This window comes from Rutilus rutilus, assembly GCF_951802725.1.
Source record: "Rutilus rutilus genome assembly, chromosome: 14".
In the NCBI taxonomy this organism is placed as follows: Eukaryota; Metazoa; Chordata; class Actinopteri; order Cypriniformes; family Leuciscidae; genus Rutilus; species Rutilus rutilus.
Genome location: NC_140219.1, coordinates 34,690,632 through 34,717,171, shown reverse-complemented (window position 1 = coordinate 34,717,171; position 26,540 = coordinate 34,690,632). Strand labels below are relative to the sequence as shown.

Below are 26,540 nucleotides of genomic sequence, written 5' to 3'. Positions count from 1 at the left end.
GTTCCCTTTCGAGAGGTCTCTCCTATGGGAAAACTCCTTTTCTCGAGAATATTGAAGCCAAAATTTTAAAACGCAGTGCAGCTGCACAGCATACACAGATGAATGGCGAGAGCGGTCATTGGCTGTGCTGCGGCAACTGCACAAACCTATGGCGGGGCGGCTCGTGAGCGCGTCAGAGCCCGCCAGAATGGGCGTGGCCTACGGCTATAATTGAGACCATTGTCCGCCGGGGACTTCAGATTTAATCTCCTTCAGCGAATCACCACTTCGCTGATCTCCAGATAAGAAGCCTTCTCGCCGCCGTTGAAAAGCCTTCAGTGGAACAAGCCACCTGCCTTGCAGTTCTGAGGACACCGGCATTCCTGGTTTTTCAACTGGACGCCGCCTTCAGCCGCTGTTCTGCTGTGCCATCCGGCACGCAATATATCCTTTTAACGCTTTAGTGTGTTCGCCGTTGCGTCACACTTTTTCTAAAAGAGCAAATTTGAGGCGTTGTTGCAAATGCCTCGAATCGGTGGAGACCGTCACATCCTCTGCGCTTCCTGTCTGGGCCGTTACCACGCGGAAGCTGCACTCGCTAAGGGCGGCTGCCCTGAGTGTGACGAGATGGATCTCCCCACCCTGCGGGCTTGACTGGCTGATTTCGGCGATGACGACCCCACTTCCCGCTCTCTCTCCCTTTGCTTGAGCCCCGCAAAACTGCGCCGCGCACAAAGGATGTCAGAGCGGACGGTCACGAGCAATGTTCAGGGCCCAGCTCTCTTTATGTTCAAGAAAGCTACCCCGCTCTCGAACTCTCTGCATGACCTAGACGCAGTGTTCAAATTAAGGGGGGGCGGGGGGGTCCGGGACCCCCCATAAGCATCAAGGGACCCCCCATAAGGCCCAAAAAAATTACCTCGGGGGGTCCCCTGGTTTTTCATTAAAACTAAAATAATAGAAACATAAATTATTAGGTAATATATATATATTTTTTAATCAAAGTATTCCGCTGCCACTCCCATTAGAAAGTAATTCAAATTAAAAGACGCTCTCAAGTGCGCCACAAGCTGTTTTCTGTTCAAGGAATTTACAGACTGTTGAATTTATAAACAGATACATTTTATTTATCGTGCCATTTATACGGCGAAATATATATATTTTTTTCGTGTAAATGATATGCACTGCAAACCCCTTGGGTAGGATTAGGGGTGTGGCGTATTACATGCCATAAAGTGCGTATCATATGCACGCAAAAACAATTTTTGGCGAATAAATGGTACGAGAAATAAATATCGTGCCATAGATAAGCACTTTCACGAGAGTCTGGCAGAGTGGATCCTCATTTTCACCTCACGATGACGGTAAGATAATATTTCTTTCTTTTATGATTGTTTGGTAATTTACTAATCTGAATAGAATTTCGACATTAACGCTTGTCCGGGACACATGCGTGTGTTTTAAGTGAAAGAGAATTGTACTTGCTCAACCGGACAAATGCCCTGATTAAAACAATTTTCAATATCAAAAAAATAAAATAAGAAATAACGTACTCGGTTACTAACGTATAGAGAGTAAAAATTAGGGAAAGAAATGCCCTTTATAAAGCTAAAAAAATGATTCTGATAAGAGTGTTTTCCAACAGTGATGTTGGAAACATTGACAATTTAAGTTTGAAGGGAGTAAAGCCTCTGTTTAGGCTGGAAATGTAATTTTGACAAAAGAAGAACTTTTATTTTAAATAAATCTTAATTTTAAATCAGCCTACTTCAGTGTGATATTTTATCATATTATCATGCTTAACACTGAGAATTTGAATAATTGAAATGTGATGATCACATGCAGATATCTAAATCAGAGAATATCATATAGGTTCGGGAGGTTGGCGGGTGGATTATTTATTTTTAACAGCAGATTCGGGGGACTCAAAGTGCACCAGATTAATGATACAAACAAATGCCTTTGATGAAGAGCTTTGACACAATTCGAACACTGCCTAGACGGACACTGAGTGAGTTTTCAAATCTGCGTCACTCACGGGCGAAAGGAGGAAAGAGAGTGTTTTAGTCCCGCCGAGGCCGGACCAACCTCCATTTCTCAGTCCCCTCTTTAGTTCGGGCGGCTGGAAATGTCAATATTGCAGCAAATGAGCCTGTTATAAAACATGCACACCTGCAAACAAACGCCTACACAAAACATGATGCTCTCTCATCTGCTCATGCTAACTGGAAACTTATGTAATTTCCCCCTGTGGCGAAACCTAAGGCTCTTGCACCAGAGACGTGCTCTTGCGAGTGTTCGAATCCCGGCTCTGGTGGCAGATAAAAATTATTCTACTCTCTTCTCTGAGCTCTCGGCCAGCTTTCTTACATACAGAAAGCGAACCCGCCCCTTGCGCCCTCCCGTTCACATGGCGGGGCTCAAGTATTTATGAGCGTTTAAACATATGAGCCCACGCCGGTCCTGCCCCCCCCGCGTGACTCACATTTGACAGAGACAGACTTTATTCTCCTGTGCTTACTCACACTCCTTCTGTGGCTCAGTGGTGGAATCTGAGACTTTCGCGCCAGAGACCCAAGTTCGAATCTCGGCTGCGCTGAATCTTTTCACCAAAGTTAACAAGCTCACGCCGGCCACGCCCCCGCGTGACTCACAGAGCCCGAAGACGGGGTTGGTCGGGCTCAACTTTGACCCCACCTCCCATGTAATCCCAGCAATATATGCGCCCCTGCAAATATAAGCTGTTCCACATTCCCCAGTCCCCCTCTTGTCGATGTTGCAGTCAATGGGCCTGTTACAAAACACGCTCACCTGCAAACAGACGCCGGTTTTACAGTCTTTTCTGTCTGTGTCATTACGTGCCCACTACAAAGTACGCACCCCTACACACAAGTACTGTTCCCACAGTTGCAAACTTTTCCCCAGCTCACGCTGGAAGTTTAATAAACGTAGCACGTGTGCCTACTGTGATGTATGCACCCTACACTCAAACACTGTTTCTACAGTCTCAAACTTTCCCCCAGCTCACGCTGGAAGTTTAATAAAAGTAGCACGTGTGCCTGCTGTACAACATGCACCCCTACACACAAACACTGCCAACACTGTATTAAACGAAACGAGAATGAGAAAGGACGTTGCACACGTTCTTCGCACGAGGTGCTCAAACTGTTGGAAAAAGGGAGCTGTCAAAGCAGTCCCCCCCCCTAACAAAGCGAGTCAGGCTTTTACAGCCACTACTTCCTCGCTCCGAAGAAGGATGGCAGCCTCCGGCCTATCCTAGATCTCAGACAACTGAACAAAGCGCTGATGAAGCGCCCGTTCAGAATGCTGACAATCAAACAAATCCTCACGCAAATTCGCCCAGGGGATTGGTTTTTCTCAGTGGATCTGAAAGATGCTTTTTTTTTCATATCCAAATATCGCCTCATCACAGGCCGTTTCTGAGATTCGCCTTGAGGGGCAGGCTTACCAGCACACAGTACTACCGTTCGGCCTATCGCTGGCACCTCGTACATTACGAAGTGTATGGATGCGCCACTTACCCCCCTGACACAGCGGGGAGTGTGAGTACTAAACTACCTCGACGATTAGCTGGTTATAGCTCAATCAGAGGCACAGTTGATAACTCACAGATCCTGGCTCCTCAGCCATCTAGAATGCCTAGGTCTCAGGATCAACATTTCCAAGAGCACACTATCTCCCAGCCAGAATATTTCTTTTCTGGGTATAGTGATAGACTATACAAATGAAGGCGCGCCTCTCATCAGAGCACGCGCTCTCCATTCGACGCCTAGCAGCATCTTCAGAGCGGGTGCCCGCGCTCCCCTCGAAAGATCTCAGTGAATGTTGGGTCTCATGGTCTCAGCATCAGCAGTACTCCAGCTCGGACTACTGCGTGTCCAAGCTCACGCATGGCGATCTGGCCACTTACTAATCAGAGCGAGTCACGGCTGCGTCAAAGCCCTGGCTCCCTGGAAAGCTATCGACTGGTACCAGTCTGGCGTGAGTTTGGGTGTGGTTTCGAGGAGAAAAGTGATCTCGACAGATGCCTCCAACCTAGGTTGGGGAGCCCTCTACGAGGGCAGGCCCGTCTATGGCCTTTGGTCAAGCCCGGAGAAGCGCCTACACATAAACTGTCTAGAGAAAATCTTGCATCCCCGTCCAGATATGTTGGGCCTGAAAATCATCACTGAAGCAAGAGCGCCCTCAACTAGGCACCTCTACGCTCAGATATGGAGGGTGTTCCCTGGCTGGTGCGCTGCACGGAGCCTGGACCCCTACTCTTGCGAGGTACCAAGTATACTCGCCTTTTTACAAGAGCTCATGGACGCGGTTCACACCCCCTCCACGCTCAAAGTATATGTGGCAGCCATAACAGCATTCCACGTTCTTGTGGCCAGACAATCACTAGGAAGAAGCGGCCTCGTCGTCCGCTTCCTTAAAGGGGCATACTCCGCGACCTCCCTCTGTGCCAATCTGGGACCTCTCCATGGTCCTAGAAGCATTGAGGGGGTGCCCCGTTTGAGCCGCTTCAGTCTGCAGACCTGAAGCACCTCTCGCTCAAAACCGCTCTTTTACTGGCACTCGCTTCAGTTAAAAGAGTGGGCGATTTACACACGCTGTCATCAAGCGAGTCCTGCCTTGAGTTTGGGCCTAACAACTCCAGAGCCGTCCTTAAGCTAAGGAATGGTTATATTCCAAAAGTGCTCTCGACTCCATTCAGAGCACAGGTTATTTCCTTAGCAGCTCTTTCCTCACCAAAAGACGAAAGAGACGCGAGTTTACTCTAAACTCGCTAGCCTGTTAACGCGCCAACCGTGCGCTCCGCTATTTATTTATTTTTTTCCTCTCGCGCTGCCGCGCCTTTGAATTCATAAAAAGCTCAGGTGAGTAAGAATCACTCAACAAACACGGTGAGTAATGTCTTGTCCTGTTATTGTCACCTGCACTTCATGTCACGTTTAGCATAGCCTTCTCTGTTGGCAATATAGGATTTATATGTGATAAATGCAAGGAGACAGTTAGGCTGACAGAGAAGATTTCAGAACTAGAAACACGCATCCAAACTTTAATTGAGGATAGTAAGAGTGCTAGAGCTTTAGATACTATTTTGGATGCGCCTAGCATAGTGAACTCTTTACATGATTCAGTTCCAGCTGAATTAGTGCCTGCGCAGCCAGGCAAATGGGTGACAGTGAGGGATCGCTCTAGTCGCGGATCAAAAAACCACTCTTCCGTTCCGATTACCATAACAAATCGATTTGCCCCGCTCAGTGAAACACCCACTGAGAGTTCTGTTGATTGTGCCCTAGTTATTGGCGATTCTATTACACGGAACGTGAAAATAGAGACACCAACCACCATAGTCACATGTTTGCCGGGAGCCAGAGCGCCTGACATCAAAGCAAATTTAAAAGTGCTGGCTAATGCTAATCGTAAATTCTCTAAGATCATTATTCACGTCGGCACTAATGATGTTCGACTCCGCCAGTCGGAGATCACCAAAATTAATATTAAAGAGGTGTGTGAACTCGCAAGTACGATGTCAGGCACTGTAATTTGCTCTGGCCCCCTTCCTGTTCGCAGGAGTGATGAGATAGTCAGTAGATTGTGTTCTCTTAATGGTTGGCTGTCTAAGTGGTGTCCGCAAAATAATATAGAATTTATAGACAATTGGAAAAGTTTTTGGGGCAAACATGACCTGTTAAAAAGAGATGGTATTCATCCCTCCTGGGATGGTGCTGCTCTTCTCTCTAGTAATATGGCACATAGTCTTAGAACTCAAACATGACAATCTGGGGCTCAGGTCAGGAAGCAGACAGACTGGCTAAACCAACCGTCTGCTAGCGGCCTCGCGTCACCCAGGTCAGATAAATCCCATCACATAGAGCCTCTTTCACCTAGCTATCATCATATAGAGACTGTGTCTGTTCCCCGAATTTGGAAATCCAAAAAACATTTTAACCCATCTAAGGTTAAAAATGTAATTGATGTTCAACAAATAAAAAACAGCTATAATACAGATGAGCAAATGCTAAAGCTTGGGTTGCTGAATATTCGATCGCTTACTTCAAAAGCACTCATTGTTAATGATATGATTTCAGATAATAACCTAGATGTGCTGTGTGTGACAGAAACCTGGCTAAAACCAAACGATTACATTACTTTAAATGAGTCCACCCCGCAAGATTACTGTTATAAACATGAGTCTCGTCTGAAACGCAAAGGGGGAGGAGTTGCTGTAATTTATAGTATTTTTTTCAAAACCACTAAGAAATCAAGTTTTAAATTTAATTCTTTTGAAGTGTTAGTACTTAATGTAAAAATATATAGCGTAAACGATAAATCACGTTTGAGATTTGTGCTGGCTACTGTATACAGGCCACCAGGGCACCATAAAGATTTTATCAAAGAATTTGCGGTTTTCTATCAGAATTAATATTGACTGCAGATAAAGTACTAATTGTTGGTGATTTTAATATACACATCGATAATGAAAAAGATGCATTGGGATTGGCATTTAAAGACATTGTAAACTCTATTGGAGTTAGACAACACGTGTCAGGACCTACTCATCGTCGTAATCATACTCTAGATCTAATATTATCACACGGAATCGATGTTGATGCCGTTGAAATTCTGCAGCAGAGCGATGACATCTCAGATCATTATCTAGTCTCGTGAAAACTTCATTTAGCCAAGGCTGCAAAGCCGACTCCGAGTTTCAAATATGTTAGACCTATCACTTCTGCCACAAAAGATTGCTTTATCAATAATCTTCCTGATCAGTTTCATCATCTCAGCATCCCAGATAGCTTAGAAGAACTCGATATTGCAACAGAAACTTTTAACTCTCTCTTTTCCAGCACTTTAGACACAGTTGCTCCGTTGCGCTTAAAGAAGATTAAAGAAAATAGTCCAACGCCGTGGTACAACGAGCACACTCAGGCCCTTAAGAGAGCTGCCAGAAAAATGGAGCGCAACTGGAAGAAAACAAAACTAGAGGTATTTCGCATTTCGTGGAAAGAGAGCTCGATTGCATACAGAGAGGCTTTAAAAGCTGCTAGATCTGCTTATTTTTCAAACCTATTAGAAGAAAATAAACATAATCCTAGGTATTTATTTGAAACGGTGGCTAAACTAACGAAAAAGAAAGCCCAGAAGTTTCCAAGCAACACAGCAGTAATGACTTTATGAACTTCTTCACTTATAAGATTGATAATATCAGGGAGAAAATTATAACTATGCAACCGTCTACTACAGTATCGCATCAGGCAGTGCATTGTAGTCTCCCTGAGGGAAAATTTGATTCATTCGTTGCTATAGGAGAGGAAGAATTTACTAAACTCTAGGGCTGGTCCGAATACCATTTTTTGAGCTTCGAAGCTTCGACAGGAATTAACATCGAATATTCGAAGCTTCGGAGGGAGGGGGCTGAACATATTCTTCTCTCTAATAAAGGCAGGAATCTCTATGCGTCTGTCTGTTTGCATTTAGATTATTTATCTTGCATTTAGAACCGTTCATCCAATCGACTTCACGAGTGCAGTGTCACATTTGGTGCAATATAGACACGCGAGACGTGACACGTTCAGAATTAATAAACTTTTAATACAGAACAGCGCGAGCGGGAAGCGCGCGCGCGCCTCACGCGCAACACTGCACTTGATACAAAACACAGCCTAATATTTTTCTGAGTAACAAATAACTCTCAAATCAGAAATCAGCAGCACAGTAATTACTGACACAGTAAAGGGTAGGCTAATATATTGTTTCTATTCTATTTCCACAATGTCAAAGCAACGCAGCTTATAGACTAACGTTACAAGCTCAGGCATCCACTTTTGCCCATACAAACTCCGCTGTTCTGCGCTCTAAAATAAGAGTATTGTATTTCGCCCAAAAATACTAAAACAATAACCGTGTGAGAGGGTGTTTTAGGCTATATCATGTTATAGCCAGATATGACGATGATACTTAGCCTACAGCACGCGTCACCGCAGATCAGCATCTATTCATAAAGCCAACGTGCAAACTATCGCAAATCAAAGTGAAAGTGGGTCGCAGATGCTTTAACACACAATCAACTTCATGAAAAGTAAAGAATCGAAATGATCTTACCAGGGCTGTTGCCGCTCTCATATTGCGGTCTTTGATCTAGAAATTTTAGCTGACGATCAGTAAAATGCAGCTTATTTGTTGCTAGTGACGTGCACTCCATCACATCTGCCTATAGCGCGGGATTTGAAGTTCGGATTCATATCCGTTTTGCAAAAACACATTTATGTGTTCATTGTTCATATTGATAAATCAGAGAGAACTATCCGATCTGAGAAAATGCATGACAGCCCCATTCAAGCGCGAATGGGAACAGTTTCTAGGGGGATGCCAGGTGTGAAAAAAAATAAATTAATTAAAACGAATATTCGATTGTCAAATTTGAAAATCGAATACCAACCCACCGAACGAATATTCGAATACTCGAATATTCTGGTACAGCCCTACTAAACTCGTTAAATCATCTAAATCTACAACATGTATGTTAGACCCTATACCGACTAAGCTACTGAAAGAGATACTTCCAGAGGTCATAGATCCTCTTCTTAATATCATTAATTCATCTTTGTCTCTAGGATACGTACCAAAAACCTTTAAGCTGGCTATGATTAAACCGCTTGTTAAAAAAACGCAACTTAATCCTACAGAATTAGTCAATTACAGGCCGATCTCAAATCTACCTTTTCTGTCAAAGATATTAGAAAAAGCAGTGTCTTCACAACTGTGTTCCTTTCTTGAAAGAAATTATATCTGCGAGGATTTTCAGTCAGGATTCAGACCGTACCATAGTACCGAGACAGCTTTTGTTAGAGTCACAAATGATTTGCTCTTATCATCCGATCGTGGTTGTGTCTCTCTATTAGTGTTACTCGATCTTAGTGCTGCATTTGACACCATCGACCACAACATTCTTTTAAATAGACTAGAAAACTATGTTGGCATTAGTGGAATTGCACTAGCATGGTTTAAATCATACTTATCTGACCGTTATCAGTTTGTAGCAGTAAATGAAGAGATGTCTCATCGATCACAAGTTCAGTATGGCGTACCACAAGGCTCAGTATTAGGACCGTTGCTGTTCACTCTGTACATGCTACCATTAGGAGATATCATTAGGAAGCATGGCATTAGCTTTCACTGTTATGCCGACGATACTCAGCTGTATATTTCTTCAAAACCTAACGAAACTTACCAATTCACAAAATTAATGGAATGCATAGCTGATATAAAAAATTGGATGACTCGTAATTTTCTACTACTTAATTCTGAAAAAACAGAGATTCTAATTATTGGACAAAAAACTTCCTCACGTAATAACCTAGAATACTGTCTAACACTTGATGGCTGCTCTGTCGAGTCTTCGTCGTCGGTTAGGAACCTGGGTGTGCTCTTTGATACTGTTGAGGCAAAAACAAATAACTAACAAAACAGCATCAGGCATAAGAGACATCAATGATTCAAACTGTCCTTAAAATATATTTATTCTTGCAAGAATGTTCCCAGTCCATCCACAGTCCAGCTGCAGGCGGAGTGATACTCAGAGCAGGGGTTGGCCAGCTTCTTTATAGTGTTCTTTTCAAAGCTATCTCCTGTCACCCACCCCAAACACAAGGAACAAAAGGGACCCCCCTTGACCCCGGGAATCCTCTCACCTCTGAAGTCCCACACACACACACCCTGCAGCTGTATCAACATCACAAAACTCAAAATACAGCAAAAGAACGCATGGCATTCTTTTGTTAAATCATTGAAAATAAAATATAGAGAAAATATAAATTTTCCCATAACAGGGTGTAACGTCTCGGTTACGTATGTAACCCTCGTTCCCTGAGTAGGGAACGGAGAGGTTACGTCGGATGACGACGAATGGGGTTTCGCTTAGAAATCCTATCATCTTCGAGTATTAAAACACGAGCCAATGGCAAAGAAATGCCATGGGTCTGCGGAATTTGCATAGCGTAACTCCGCCCCACCCTGGGGGTATAAAGGAAGTCGCGAGCAACATGCAGATATGTCTTCGCTGAGGAGTCGAGACTGAACTCAGGCGTTCCAGCGGTACAGCGGAAGTGGCAGGGAGACGTAACGTCTCCGTTCCCTACTCAGGGAACGAGGGTTACATACGTAACCGAGACGTTCCCTTTCGTTGTCACTCCGAGTTACGTCGGATGACGACGAATGGGGTTCCCGTATAATCACGCCACCTCTCGACTGTCTTCCAGTGCCCTGCGTAAGTCTGAGCTCCCTGTCGTGAGACTAGCACGGACGAAGGAGTCCTACTTAACACAGGAATACCAAGGTACACTGGGAAGCATATCCAGTGGAAATATGCAATCATGCCCAACCCGAAGGGGGGGACTTGGAATACACATATGACCCCGAAGGGCTGCATACGGAGCAACACTGGGGTGTCCAGCCGCAGGTGGAATATTTCAACCCCAGGGGTGGCAAGGTGGCTTGCCAAGGGAAAGACACATGCTCAAAGAGGCTTACAGTGGAATACACATGTGGGGGTCGCCCGAAGGGAACCATGCACATGGAGGCACCTAGCCAAGCGCGAAAGCTGCCAGTGGCATAACTCTGGCGTTGACGTCGTCAGTGCTGGAGGAGACTCAGGGCTTACTAGGCTCACCTGAGGAGAATATCGCACGTATCCCGTCCGTAGAGAGGAATGGCGAGCAAGCGAAGACACCTGAGCAGAATCTAGTACCGGCTAGTTGAAGCGAGTACATGAGAAGAAACTGGCTCTACTCGGAGATTGTAGAATCTCGCGAATGTGTTAGGTGTCGCCCAGCCTGCAGCTCTGCAGATGTCTGTTAGCGAGGCGCCATGCGCTAGAGCCCAAGAGGATGCCACACTCCGAGTGGAGTGGGCCGTCACACCAAGGGGGCACGGTCGACCTTGCTGCTGGTAAGCCAAAGCAATGGCGTCCACTATCCAGTGAGACAACCTTTGCTTGGAGAGAGCCTTTCCCTTCAGCTTCCCACCATAACAGACAAAGAGCTGGTCTGAGGTCCTGAAACACCGCGTTCTGTCTACGTAAGCACGAAGGGCGCGTACTGGACAGAGCAGTGCCAAGGCTGGGTCTGCCTCCTCCAAGGGCAGCGCTTGCAGGTTCACTACCTGGTCTCGAAAGGGTGTGGTAGGAACCTTGGGCACGTATCCAAGCCGGGGTCTCAGGATCACGTGAGAGTTAGCCGGCCCGAATTCCAGGCACGCTTCGTCAACCGAAAATGCCTGCAGGTCCCCTACCCTCTTGATGGAGGCCAATGCAACCAGGAGCGCTGTCTTCATTGACAGGAACTTAAGCTCCACTGATTGCAGAGGCTCAAAGGGAGCACTCTGCAGGGCAGTTAGAACCACTGAGAGGTCCCAAGAGGGTACGAGGGGAGGACGAGGAGGATTTAATCTCCTGGCTCCCCTCAGGAACCTGACGATCAGGTCGTGCTTTCCCAAGGACTTACCATCAACTGCGTCGTGATGTGCGGCAATGGCGGCAACATACACTTTCAGGGTGGAGGGAGACAGCCTTCACTCCAACCCTTCTTGCAGGAAGGAAAGCACGACACTGATCGGGCATTTCGTGGGTTCTTGCTGTTTAGAAGAACACCAGTTGACGAAGAGGTTCCACTTCAACGCATAGACATGTCTGGTGGACGATGCTCTAGCGGAAGTGATGGTAGCCACCACCGCTGGTGGTAGGGTACTCAAACCTGCCTCGTCCCGTCCAGGAGCCACACGTGGAGGTTCCAAAGACCGGGACGAGGGTGCCACAGGGTACCCCGTCCCTGAGAAAGGAGGTCCTTCCTCAGAGGAATTGGCCAGGGAGGTGCTGTCGCAAGGAGTAAGAGTTCTGAGAACCAGGTGTGGTTGGGCCAGTATGGGGCAACCAATATGACCTGCTCCTCGTCCTCCCTGATCTTGCGCAGGGTCCGCGCAAGAAGGCTCACTGGGGGAAACGCATACTTGCGGAGGCCCCGCGGCCAGCTGTGCGCCAGTGCATCCGTGCCGAGCGTGCCCTCGGTCAGGGAATAAAACAGGTCGCAATGGGACGAGTCGTGGGAGGCAAACAGGTCTACCTGTGCGTCGCCGAACTGATCCCAAATCAGCTGGACCGTCTGGGGATGGAGTCGCCATTCTTCAGAGAGAGGCCGAACTCGAGACAGCTCGTCGGCCGCCTGGTTCAGGTGTCCCGGGATATAAATGGCTCGAAGCGACCTCAGATGCTTCTGACTCCATATGAGGAGGTGGCGGGCGAGTTGTGACATACGGCGGGAGCGCAGACCACCTTGATGGTTGATGTACGCTACTGTCGCGGTATTGTCTGATCGGATTAATACGTGCTGACCCCTGAGCAGCGCATGGAAGCGGTGCAGGGGCGAGACGTACAGCCAGCAACTCGAGGCAATTGACATGCCATAGGCGCTGGGGTCCTGTCCAGGAGCCCGCGGCAGCATGTCCATTGCACATGGCGCCCCAGCCCGTGGTGGAGGCATCTGTTGAGACAACAACATGCCGGGAAACTCGTTCCAGGGGCACTCCGGCCCGTAGAAAGCTGAGGTTCGACCACGGGGTGAAGGTCTGACGGCAGGTCGGAGTCACTGGTACCCGGAGCTTGCCGTGTTGCCATGCCCACCTCGGGACTCGATCGCGAAGCCAAAGCTGAAGCGGTCTCATATGAAGCAATCCGAGCGGCGTTACTGCGGCTGCGGATGCCATATGCCCCAGGAGCCTCTGAAAAAGTTTCAGTGGAACCGCACTCTTGCCCTCGAACTGACGAAGACAAGTCAGCAGTGACTGCGCGCGCTCGCTCGTAAGCTGCGCGCACATGGCGACCGAGTCGATATCCATACCGAGAAAAGAGATCCACTGCGCGGGGCAGAGTTTGCTCTTCTCCCATTTGACCCGAAGGCCCAGACGAGCTAGGTGCCGGAGCACTAGGTCCCTGTGTTCGCAAACCTGGTCTCGAGAGTGAGCTAGGATCAGCCAGTCGTCGAGATAGTTCAGGATGCGAACCCCGTGTTCCCGGAGGGGAACAAGGGCTGCCTCGACGACCTTCGTGAAGACGCGAGGAGACAGGGCTAGCCCGAAAGGGAGAACCGCGTACTGGTATGCCTGCCCCTCGAAAGCAAACCGTAGAAACGGTCTGTGTCGAGGTAAAATGGAGACATGGAAGTAGGCGTCCTTCAGGTCGATCGCTGCAAACCAATCTTGTGGCCGCACACACTCGAAAATGCGTTTGGCCGTGAGCATCCTGAACGGCAGCCTGTGCAGGGAGCGGTTCAGGACGCGCAGGTCCAAGATCGGTCGTAACCCACCCGATTTCTTCGGAACAATGAAGTAAGGGCTGTAGAAGCCAGACCTCATTTCGGCTGGAGGGACAATCTCGATCGCACCCTTCGCCAGTAGGGTGGCGACCTCCGCTCTCATGACCGGGGCATTGCCACCGACCATAGTGAAGCGGACTCCGCTGTAGCGGGGAGGAGATCGCGCGAACTGAATCGCGTAGCCGAGCCTGATGGTTCTCGCGACCCAGCGGGACGGTCTGGGAAGCTCTAGCCAGGCTTCCAGAAAGTGCACCAGCGGGGTCATACGAACCACAGACGTACCGTCGGGGGTGCAGCGAGGCGGAATGACCGACCCAGGCGTGGGTGGCATAGCGGCCCGGTGCGGGGGCACGGTCATTAGCCGCATCCTGCCAGAGGAGGCCAGGGGAGGACCAGCGTCCCACGGGGGCGTGCTCTGGCAGGGGTCTGGCGACAGAGGGGGGTTGAGAGGAGCGTGGCCCGTGGGCGGCGCGTGCTGTCATCCAGTGCCTCTTAAAGCTCAGAGAAAGAGCATCAGTTCTTTTAGAACAAGATTCTCCCCCAGCCCTCCACTGGGGGAAGGAGTGGTCCTGCTCCCAACTCCCCGAAGAACTGAGCCCTAACTCCAAGCTGCCCATCTCAGGAGTGCTGCTTAGCCAGGTGTTAGCCGGCTAAGGGGCAGAGACAGGCGGTGCCAGCCTCCAGCGACCTCCTCGTGCTCGGACCGGTGAAGGCTCGAGGGAAGGAGCCGCATGGAGGTGGCGTCGGCGGGAAGCGAACTAAGCAGACCACACCAACGGATGACCGTCAGTGCAGAGCCTCAGTCCGCTTCTGGAGTGATCGAAGACTGTTGGGCGCAGTCCTCAACCACACCGCCGACCAGGCTGCCCGCCTCAAGGGTGCTGCTTAGGCTGACGTGGCAGTCTAAGGGGCGGAGACGGGCAGCGCCACCCTCCTGCGACTTCCTCCTACTCAGAGCTGGTGAAGGCCCGAGGGGAGCAGCCGCATGGAGGGGGCCTTGGCGGGAAGAAGACTAAGGAGACCGCACGGATGGATGACCATCGGTACAGAACCTGAGTCTGCTTCAGGTGGCCGAAGCCACACCGCCAAAGAGCTCAGCCTGGGACATGGGGGAGCTGAGAAAATTAATTCTCAGACCCTACCACATCAACCTGGCTAAGCCAATGTCTGGACCACATAGTGGACATCACCTGACCCAGGATCACGCAGGTACCGATGTCGCCCGAGAGCGAGGTCAGTAGTGTGCGCGGCGGAACAACCAGGCCGGGCATGGGAGGCATAGCGTCCCAGCATAGGGGCGTGGTTAAAATTTTCCGCGTTCTGCCAGGGTTGGCCAGGGAAGGACTAGCGTTCCACTGCGGCCGGTTCGACAGAACTCCCGGGACAGCACTGCATCGAAGGCGCAGGCGACACACAGTACTGCATGACCGTGCCACGATAGTGACAGGGAACATACAGACCATGATCACCGTGCGATCGAAAGCAGCGAAGGCGGAGGACACCCGCGAGCCGCGAAAGTCACGTGGAGTCTCGCGCAGCGCAGGCGTCCTGATGCACGTCCGGGAGAAGCTTACAGCGCTCGGGGGGAGGGCGGGGCCACTCCAGCCGATGCTTTCAGCTGCCCGGGAAAGCATGGCTGACAGCTCTGGATCGGTCCCGGCAACGATGGCACTCCCGTGGGAGGCAACGCAGTCGAAACTTCATTTCCAGAGGAATCAAGCCCGCCTTGTGATGCTGTGAGTGCATGGTCTGCGATGTGGAGGGGGGTGTGGCCCGAGGAATTGACTCGTCGGTTGTTGTGCCACACCAAACCCTCAGATCACCCTGGCCACCAGCCAAAGTATCCCTTCTCGAGGAAGAGATAAATTGGGGTGTGGCAGAGGGGACTCTACTCACATGGAGATCATTGAGTCTTGATCTATAAACATCGCGATGGCCATGTTCCCGCAATGAAAACATGACTCATCAACGAGCGCTGCCAAGCGTGATTAAACCCAACACACAAAACAGCGCTCGCGACCGTTAGGCAGATGACCGCACAGTGCGCACACACATCCAGAAAATACACGGGCGAACCGTCTTGAAAAAGACGTGCCGCGTGCAGCTCTTTTAGAGAGTGGAAAAGCTCAGCAGAGTGCTGAAGCGCCCAGGGAGAAACACACTCACTGTCGGCAGATTACTGCACAAATCAGCAGCAGGAAATGCGATCTCGCTGGAAAGCGGCGTCACACAAACACACTGAAGAGCCGCTCGTCTCGAAGAGATTTGAGATGACACTCAAAAGGCTTGTGGAGTGAAGTACTGAACTTGGCTCCGAAGCGAAAACATATCTGCATGTTGCTCGCGACTTCCTTTATACCCCCAGGGTGGGGCGGAGTTACGCTATGCAAATTCCGCAGACCCATGGCATTTCTTTGCCATTGGCTCGTGTTTTAATACTCGAAGATGATAGGATTTCTAAGCGAAACCCCATTCGTCGTCATCCGACGTAACTCGGAGTGACAACGAAAGGGAACAATATATTGTCTCAATTATCGTTGAAGGTGGACAGGGGTCATCATAGGCACTCTGATTGGTCTTTGGCCTCATCCGCAGCAGAATGTGATGCACTGTGTGTTGTGACTCATTCCTCCCATGTAAAGCTAGAGCTATGGAAAGGCGCTATATAAATAAAACTTCTTCTTCTTCCCATAACATCAGTAAAGTTGTGTGTGACTTATGCCACACTAGACCTTCTGTTGGCTCGGACCAGACGGGATCGCCTTCATTGCCCTCGTCCACCGATGAGTCTTGGGTGTCCAACACCTTGTCGCCGGTGTGTGTTCGTCCCTCCTCGGACACTGTTGGTAAATCCTCACCACTGCTAACCGGGAGCGACACACAAACCTTGAGTTTCAGAGATACTCTGACCCAGTCACCTCGCCATAACAATCTGGCCCTTGAATTAAGATTATTTTTCTTACCCCATGGACAGATAATTTTGCTTATTTTAAGCAAAAACTCACTTAATTTGATTTATTTCCCCAGAAAACAAGACATAATATCTTATCTAATTTTACTTAGAATTAAGATTAAGATAATTAAGAATTATTTTTTTATATTTGGACTGGAAACCAGACAAAAATACTAAAGTAAAAAAAGCATTTTTTGCAGTGATCATAAACTCCTCCCTCTTACAACACTAACCAGGAAGAGACTGACTTGTTATTTCTCCTTTCTGTCACACCGACTTTGGCTCAACAAAAGCAATAAAGAATTAGCAATCAATGGAGAACAAAGAGAAAAACTTTACAGAAGGACTTTTGTGACAGCAGATCTTTGATTCACATTGTGATTCATTTTTGAAAACCATCGTTCAGAAAGTGAAAGTAGAGTTTAGTTTGCGAGACTCAAACGGTGAAAATGGCTTCAGCAGCTGAAGATGATTATATTTGTCCTGTTTGCTATGAAATCTTCAAGGTTCCTGTTTTTCTGTCCTGTAGTCACAGTTTTTGTAAAGAGTGTCTACAACAGTTCTGGAAAATTAAGGAAACTCAGGAGTGTCCTCTCTGCAGGAGGAGATCCTCAAGAGATGATCCTCCAGTTAATCTCACATTAAAAAACTTGTGTGAGTCGTTCCTGAAGGAGAGAAATGAGAAACGTTCATCAGGATCTGAGGAGATCTGCAGTTTACACAGTGAGAAACTCAAACTCTTCTGTCTGGAGGACAAACAGCCGGTGTGTTTAGTGTGTATTAATTCACAAAAACATGACAATCATAAATTCAGACCCATCGGTGAAGTGCTTTCATCTTACAAGGTAAGACAAATGTTTAATGTTTCACATGTAAAGAACAATAATTAGTCATAAACATACTGTAGATATCATCACATTCATGCATTACTATTTCAATGTCATTTTACTCAACTTTATATGACATTTACTGTGCTGTAAAAGTATTTGCCCTTCCTGATTTCTTATGTTTTTGTGTCTCATACTAAATAGTGGCGCCTTTTTCATAGATATCATTATTTTGCACAAAAAAATAATAAAAAAATAAAATTTGAGCACAATTGAGCGGACAACTTTAGTTCAGCCTCATTGGAGGGTTTTCAAGCAGACAACTTTGTAATTGTGCTTTTTTGAGCCGTTCAGAGGTTGATTTACTTAATTCTTTGAATCATTGTCTTGTTGCTTGAGCTTCAGTTTGCAGACTAAAGATAGGATATTGTGCTTTAGCATTTTCTGATAGAAAATAAGAAAATTCAGCTCCTACGATGTTGTTCTTCTTCTGGGAAGGTTTTACTGTGCCGAGTTTTTTCCATTTGGATATAATGGCTCTCGCTGTGGTTTCTTTAAACTTTGTCAATAGTGTGTTACTGTTTAAGACCTTTTAACCAACTTCATGCTGTTGAAAAGTCTTATTTAAGTGTGTATTTGATTGAACAGGGCTGCAGTGATCAGGACTGGCTGTGTTTAGTCCAGCTGAATAACATTATAAATACAGTTTCAGAGATTTGAGGAATTAGTAACTATGGGGCCAAATACATTATCACGCAGGCACAGTTAGTATTGGATTTTTTTTTTTTACTTCAGTAAATAACATTGTCATTTACAAACTGTACTTTGTGTTCACTCAGGTTGCCTTTGTTTTATGGTAAGTTTTAATTTATGAATCAATTTAGTATGAGATGTACACAAAAACTGAAGAAATCAGGGTGGGGGTGAATACTTTTGCATAGAATTGTATGATCATATCACTGTATTTTCTTCTCTTCACTGTAATCTGGCGTTTAATGTATTTGTGTTCAATTCTAGGAGGAGCTCAATACAGCACTGAAGTCCTTACAACAGAAACTTCAACACAATAAAAAGAAGAAAAGAGTGTTTGAGAAAACAGCTCAACACATCAATGTGAGGAAACAGAATCAAGAGTCATTTTTATTACAGCTGGAGGATCACTTTATACCGTTATAAATTGATATACTTAATATAATGGATTCCAGTTGATTATTTCTGTAAATGACGAGCAGCTGCTGCTTCTGGATCCGTTATATGTCGGGTATCCGAGATTTGTGTTGATTGAGATGATTGAAGTGAATGTGATTTGATTTCAGTCTCAAGCTGAGCACACAGAGCGTCAGATTAAAGAAGAGTTTGAGAAGCTTCATCAGTTTCTCAGAGACGAAGAAGAAGCTACAATCACTGCACTGAGAGAGGAAGAGGAGCAGAAGAAGCAGAGGATGAAGGAGAAGCTGGAGGAGATGAACACACACATCTCAGCTCTTTCACACACAATCAGAGACATGGAGGAAATGATGAAAGACAATGACGTCTCGTTTCTAAAGGTGACAAATCTGGCTTCATTCTTTTTGCAGAAAACAACTTGTATAGAGAGACTCACTGACACTGAGAGTGTTTGATAAGATATTAAAATGTTTTCAAACTCTATATTTTCCAGAACTTTAAGGCCTCAATGGAAAGGTGAGTGAGCTGCTCGTATCTCTTCTCTCAGTGGATCTGAACTCAAATTCACTGCAGTTCTGACTCCTGAATGTTCCTCAGAGTCCAGATCTCACAGCCGGATCCACGGATGAGTTCTGGAGCTTTGATTCATGTGTCGCGTTATCTGGGTAACCTGCCGTTCAGAGTCTGGAAGAAGATGCTGGAAACTGTCCAACACAGTGAGTCTCAGCAGATTTGACACCAGTGCAGAAGATAGTTCACATATAAACAAACTTTATATTTGATAGAAATATATTTAATAATCACTTGAATTTCTAAGTGAATCTGAACTGTATTTCAGAAAATCATCAGATCATACAGCGAACTCATAATGAAAAGTCTATTCCTCATGGTTTATGTTTATGTATTTAGGATACAATAGTGTTTATGATGTGGAAATAGCGGAGGAGGACAGCTGCTCTATCCTAGCGTCAGGCAGTGAGGATTATCCGAGCTCTGTTGATCTCGCACCCCCTGCTCGCGAAACGTCTGGGAAACGGGCCAGCATTGAGTCAGAGCTGACGCGTCTGCTCTCTCAGGCCGTTGAGAGCCTCGGCCTCGAGTGGTCGACGCCCATAGAGCCAGCACGCAACCGACTGGATGGCTGTTTTCTAAAAGGGGACCGTGTTGCTACACCGTCTAGACCCGCGCCTTTTCTTCCTGAGCTTCACGAAGAACTCGTGAAATCCTGGTCTGCACCCTTTTTAGCCTGCGTAAAAACTTCTGTTTCTGCTGCATTCTCCGTTGTTGATGATGCTAAAAACAGAGGATACCAGTCCCTTCCGGTTGTAGAGGAAGCTGTTGCGGATCATCTTTGCCCGCCCTCCGCTGGACGGCGCGCTAAGGCTGCACTTCCTTCTAAAGCCTGCCGCACCACCTCAGCACTGCACGGCCGCGCTTACACCGCCGCTGGACAGGCTGCAGCTGCGTTGCATACAATGGCCACGCTACAAGTTTTCCAAGCCAACCTTCTCTGCAAACTTGACGAGGAAGGACTGGAAGCTGTAAGCGTCTCGAATTTTTAGAAGCGCCACAGACCTCGCTCTTCGGGCTACAAAATCCGCTGCACAGGCCGTGGGGCGAATTATGGCCTCTCTCACCGTTGCTGAGAGACATTTGTGGCTAACACTGTCTGAGATGCCGGACTCGGAGCGCGCCGCGTTCCTCGACGGTCCCATCTCATCTGCTGGGCTCTTTGGATCTTCCGTCAAGGATTTTGCGGACAGATTCGCTGAGGTACAGAAGACATCGCAGGCCATGAAACATTTCCTGCCTAAGCGCGCTAGCTCCGCGACAGGTCGCTCTAAACAGCCGTCTGCTCGAAGCTCACAGCCGCAGCCACCGCCCGCCGCCGCCGCCTCACAGAGGAAGCAGGTCCGAAGCTCGAGACCGCGCTCTCGCTCTGCTGCCCGCCGCCCTCAACGTGGTCCCCGGCCAAAGATTGACATCAAGCCCGAGGCCTCGAAGTCGTCCTAGCCCTTCTAGGAAAACGACGGTGTTCAAGTCCCGCTGCGGCCAGACTTCCACCAAAACTACCAGCTCGCTCAGTTCCAGAAAATGTGACTGTTCCAGCTTATTTAGCAGTAAACAAGTCGGTAACACGGCCCGCTTGCCTGCTTACAAACGCCGTTGTCACGGCGACCCAGATATATCCCTCAAAGAGTGTAATTTCTGGTATTCCGGCCACGGCCGATGGTGTCACGAGTGTAGAAAAAATGCCCACTATAACGTGCTCATTCCTACACACAAACACAGCTCTTCACACAGAGCTCGCGCTCATAAAATCGACATAAAGTCGATTGCGCGTTAAATGTAGTGGATGTGCCCACAGCCCAGTGCCCACATACACTGCACACTGCATGTCTCACGGTTTCTGTAAAAACGAAACCAAAACACACACGGTCACAGACCCAGGTTGTGTTCAGTGCTTCCCATGCGCCCGCTGTAGCGCGCCCTCATGCACTCACAGACATGTCAAACCCCGAAGGGTCGCGCCCACTCGCCTCCTCTCAGCTACCCGCTGTAACAGAGTTGAGCACGGGCAGGCTGCCCGCTGTCATCAGCGCGCCCCCCGCCTCGTCTGCCGCAAACACGGCATCTATGTTTCAGCACATAAAAACTCTTCAGCCGCCACACTCTCACGGCCAGAGCACAGACTTCATTCAACCCCTAGCTATTCATGCGACTGCATGGGCACAGCTTCCCGGGGTGTCAGAATGGGTGCTGAACATTATAAAAAGAGGCTATTCGCTACAGTTTGCTCGACGCCCTCGCCGCTGCGAGGCGCGAGTCGAAACTACGGTGAAAACGGAAGTAGCTCATCTACTTCGAGCCGAAATAGCGAAACTACTGAGCAAAGGGGCCATAGAACCCCTATCTCTAGCTCAGAGCGAAGGGGGCCTGTACAGCAGATATTTCCTGGTGCCAAAGAAAGACGGGGGTCTCAGACCCATCTTAGATCTAAGACGGCTGAACAAAGCGCTTTCAAAGCGCCCGTTCAGAATGATCACGACCAGACAAATCCTCTCGCAAGTTCGCCAGGGGGACTGGTTTGCGTCGATAGATCTGAAAGACGCGTATTTCCAGATACAAATAGCGTCTCGTCACAGGCGATTTTTGAGATTCGCCTTCGAGGGCCAGGCATATCAGTATACAGTCCTACCGTTCGGCCTGTCTTTAGCACCCCGTACATTCACGAAGTGCATGGACGTGGCCCTCGCTCCCCTGAAAATAAGGGGAATGCGAGTTTTGAACTACTTGGACGATTGGCTAGTTCTGGCTCAGTCTCGTACAGAGCTTATAGAACACATGACCATTTTGCTCGAGCACCTCGAGAAATTAGGTCTCACAGTCAATTGGGCGAAGAGCTCTCTGTCTCCCAGTCAGGAAATATCCTTTCTGGGCACAGATCTGAACTCGCTGTCAATGACAGCTCAGTTATCGCCACGACGCACACTGGCCGTTCAGCGCATGGCGGAAAGCTTCCGCCGCGGCGCTATGGTCCCGCTCAAACAGTTTCAAAGGATGCTGGGTCTCATGGCCGCAGCATCACCAGTACTTCAGCTGGGGCTCCTTCGGATGCGCCCACTTCAGTTCTGGCTGCAAGCGCATGTGCCGCGCCGAGCGTGGACTTCTGGTCTTTTTCGCCTCAAGGTCGATCAGAAATGTATTTCAGCTCTGAAACCTTGGACGGCGACCGACTGGTACCGGTCAGGAGTAAGCCTGGGGACTTCCTCGAGTGTGAAGGTGGTGTCCACAGACGCCTCCACCTCGGGATGGGGAGCGCTGCTCGAGGGCAGACCGTTCTTTGGCCTATGGTCAGAACGAGAAAAGCTCCTACACATCAACTGCTTGGAAATGATGGCAGTCGACAATGCGCTCAGGCGCTTCTATCCCCAGATAGCAGGACACAACGTTCTAGTCCGTTCGGACAACATGGCGGTGGTGGCCTTTATAAATCACCAGGGAGGCCTCAGATCCCGAATCCTTCACAGGCTGACGGAACACCTCCTGGTTTGGGCCCAGCACAATTCGCGCTCACTGAGAGCAGTTCATGTGCCCGGCCACTTGAATTTGGGACCAGACAGACTGTCCAGGAACAATGTTCCGGCAGGAGAATGGTCCCTACACCCACAGACAGTCCAATTGCTGTGGAAGAAGTTCGGCAAAGCGAAAGTAGACCTGTTTGCATCTCAAGAAAACGCTCACTGCCCGATATACTTCTCCAAGAGCAGGAACGCGCTGGCCCACGTATGGCCCCGCTGCCCGCTTTATGCCTTTCCCCCTATTACGCTCATACTTCAGGTAATAGAGCGGATCAGGGAAAGTGGATGCTCGGTGCTACTAGTAGCTCCGTTCTGGAAAAACCAGGTCTGGTTCCCAGTTCTGATGCAACTAGCGAGCTTTGCCCCATGGCCGATACCTCTGAGGAGAGACCTCCTCACCCAGGCCAAGGGCTCGATTTGGCATCCTCGCCCGGAGCTTTGGGCCCTACATGTATGGGCCATCAATGGGTACCCGCTCACCTCCCTTCAGGAGTACTAAACACGATCACGCAGGCTAGAGCTCCCTCTACGAGACGGCTCTACTCCTCAAAATGGTCTGTGTTTTCTAGCTGGTGCACAGCCCGTGGTGTGTCACCCCAGGACTGTGGGGTGACGAACGTTCTTTCCTTCCTACAAGAGCTTCTGGAAAAGGGCAGAACCCCTTCCACGCTCAAGGTCTATGTGGCGGCTATAGCAGCGTTTGTTAAACCAACGCTAAGCCAGTCACTCGGGAAGAACGATCTGGTCATTCGCTTCCTAAGAGGAGCGAAGAGGTTAAACCCTCCCAGACCCCCTTCAGTTCCCATATGGGACCTTTCCATGGCCTTGGAGGCCATGAAAGGTGCCCCATTTGAGCCAATCCAATCTGTGGATATCAAACACTTGTCCTTAAAGACAGCGTTTCTTTTGGCTCTAGCTTCAGTAAAGCTTTTGGGGTACTTACAAGCGCTTTCAGTAAGCGCGACATGTATGGAGTTTGGGCCAAATGACTCAATTGTTAGGCTCAAACCGAGACACGGGTATGTTCCTAAATCCCTCAACACACCGTTCAGGTCCCAGGTCATTTTCCTGTCGGCCTTACCGGTCCCTGAGGAAGAGAAGGACGCCGCTTTGCTCTGCCCTGTCAGGGCATTAAGAGCTTATGTGTCTCGCTCGTCTGCCTTCAGACAGACAGAGCAGCTATTCGTTTTGTTCTACGGACGCTCTAAGGGGCTAGCTGTAACGAAACAGACCCTATCCAGATGGATAGTGGATGCCATAGCGCTGGCATACATCTCTAAGGGCCTACAGTGCCCATTAGGTGTCAGGGCGCACTCCACAAGAGGCATGGCCTCTTCGTGGGCTTGGTCCATTGGGATTTCTCTACATGATATCTGTATGGCGGCAGGCTGGGCCTCCCTGTCTACATTTATCAGGTTTTATAACCTGGAAGATCCCGCTTTGCAAGCTAAGCTGTTGTCGGTCTAATAAGCCAGTACTATCTGCCCCGAGGTCGGCTCAGATGCTGGAAACTGTTCGAGCAATGCTCACGGATCGATCATACAGCCCTGAGGGCAACTGTAAGACCCATATTTTTCATCAGATCAGGCCAATAACTTTGCCCTGACTGCGTGGAACACTACTGTTATAATGCTCCCTGGTGGGATGCTACCTATTCAGGAATGATGCTTTAGCCTCTCTTCCTGAACTCTCTGTGAGTCCCTGATGATCATGTACCATATGGGCCCCGGGCACATGCCCTTGGAACTTTGGTATTGGATCTCAAGCACGCACAGCATTTTACATTGTGTTCCCCAAGCGTAAGTTCTTACGCAGTACGAGAGAACCTCTCGTAAGAGAACGTACTCGGTTACTAACGTAACCTCGGTTCTCTCTAGAGAGGGAACGAGTACTGCGTATCCTTGCCGTGCCTGCAGTTCGCTCTGGTTCGCTCCGGCGATGAAAACCAGTGAACCAGCCTCTCGACGCTATATTTATAGCCCTAGGCCACGCCTATTTCGGCGGGACGCTATGCAAATGGGCGCGAAGCACCCCCATTGGTCAGGCGTCAACAGGGCCTCTCTCGATAGGCTGCTGCAGTTGCCGCAGAGCAGCCAATAGGTGCGCAAAGGTGCCTCGCCTATGTCTGTATGCTGCTGCAACGCGTTTTGCATTATATAAAAATTAAAGGATAATTTTTGGCTTCAATATCTCACGGAAAGAGACTTTCCCCCAAGCGTAAGTTCTTACGCAGTACGAGAGAACCTCTCTAGAGAGAACCGTGGTTACGTTAGTAACCGAGTACGTTCAGTTGAGTCACAGAACCTAAAGTGAACTGTGAGTGAACACATAAAGGGACGTTTCACGTAAGTGCTCTTCCAGATGTGAAATTTCATTGTGTATACCATTGTTGATGTTGTTGTTTTTTAAATGTGATTGTTTGATCATTTGAAATTGATCATTTGAAAACTGAGGACTAAGTGGTGTTTACAAGTGTTTTCATTTTTTTTTCATTTTGAAGTGAGATTTACCATTGTACAACTGAATGGTTTAGAGCTTTTACATTGAAAGTGGTTGTGTTGTAGTGAGTTTAAAAGAAAACACAAAGACCATTACATTTTATTTTTATTTTATTTTTATTTTTATTATCAACCCTGAATTAACACTTAATTACAAGAAAGAAAAGTACACAAAGAATAAATATTGTTTAATTTTCGTACTTACCTGCATTGTACCTTTTTGTTTAGAGCTGTCAAGGAGTAGGGGCATCTCAGCTACTTTATTAGACCAGGGGAGGGAGGAGTATATTAGACTGTCTCACACATTTACTTTACTTCAAGAAGCCATCTGGTGACGTTACACAAACTGAAGCCTACCCTCATCGGTCTGTAGATTCCAATAAAGTAGTACACAGCATACATACATTTAGTGTGTAATGAGATTAAAAGTACTGGAAGCGGGGACTAAGATCTTTTCGCTATTCAGTCTCCTGTGGCAGCGCTAGCACATTTTCCCCTACAAGACGGGTTAAATACTCGTTATATAAGTGGCGTCACGAACAGGATCATACTTAGCCTAGTTTTGTTGTTGTTGTTGCACTATTCTGTCCCAGGTCTGTGAGCAAGAAGAAAAATGGCAGAACTGGAAGAATTGAAGAAGGAGTTCGCGGAAATGCAGAGGAGGTTAGCGGAGCAAGCTGGGGCATTGGATCATGCTAGAATGGAACAGCGAGAAGCCCTGTCATTGGCCAGAACAGTAATGGAGCAGCAAGCAGCCACTCGTGCCCCCCTTCGTCGGGTGACTTGGCAAGCACCAATGGTCCTTCAGTAATCCGGAGCCATACAGCTGACTGGAATGTAGATATAGCACCAGAAACACTTAGGGATAGTGCTTTTGGAGACTGTTTGACAGTGGATGTAAAAATAGCAGGGGTGCCCACCAAATGCCTGTTGGACACCGGTTCAGAGGTCACCACCATCTCAGAATCTCACTTTAAACATAATTTCGAAGGACAAGAGATACAGCTGTCGTCTGCTAACTGGGTGCGCCTCACTGCTGCAAACGGACTAGACATTCCTGTTCTTGGATGTATACAGGCAGATATAGAGTGCATGGGAACTCTGCTTCCAGGGAAGTGTGTTTTCGTTCTCACAGACTCGAACCCCGACGTGAAGGAGATGAAGGGATTGGCTGGAATCGTGGGGATGAATGTGCTTAGTGAATTGAAAAACCTTGTACTGTCTGGAAAGGATTTGGATAAGGAGAGCAAAGTGAGCCAACGTACAGATGCTAACGTCAGACGAGTGATAGCAAAAGTAAAAAAAGATGAAGGACTCTTGGGCCCTGAAGGAAGGATAGGATTTGTTAAGGTGTCTGGGAAGCAAGCTGTGATAATCCCACCCTTAAGTGAGAAGATTGTGGAAGGCCACTGCAGTATACCTCATCAAGTGAAGCATCAAGTGTTGGTTGAATCCACAGGTTCTGTTACCCTTCCAAAAGGATTGTTAGTAGCCAATGTGCTTGCAAGCCCAGAAAAGGGTAAAGTTCCGGTGCGAGTGTTAAATCTATGTCAAGAAACCGTCAGGTTGATGCCGAGGTCCAGGATTGCAGTTGTGTCTAAGCCTCAAAAAGTAGTCCCAAAGCAAATGGTGGAATTCGAAGAGGATGATGA

The 26,540-nt window shown here is 48.1% G+C and overlaps 1 protein-coding gene across 1 annotated transcript in view; it reads left to right on the top strand.

The window, feature by feature from the left end:
* The window catches only part of LOC311303499 (E3 ubiquitin-protein ligase TRIM35-like), a 61,748-nt gene that overhangs the window by 19,224 nt on the left and 15,984 nt on the right, over positions 1–26,540 (top strand). The window contains exons 4-5 of the mRNA XM_084430018.1: positions 18,802–18,824; positions 18,906–19,024. Of these exons, the coding sequence (XP_084286144.1) occupies positions 18,802–18,824; positions 18,906–19,024 (142 nt within the window). The remainder of the gene's footprint in view (positions 1–18,801; positions 18,825–18,905; positions 19,025–26,540) is intronic.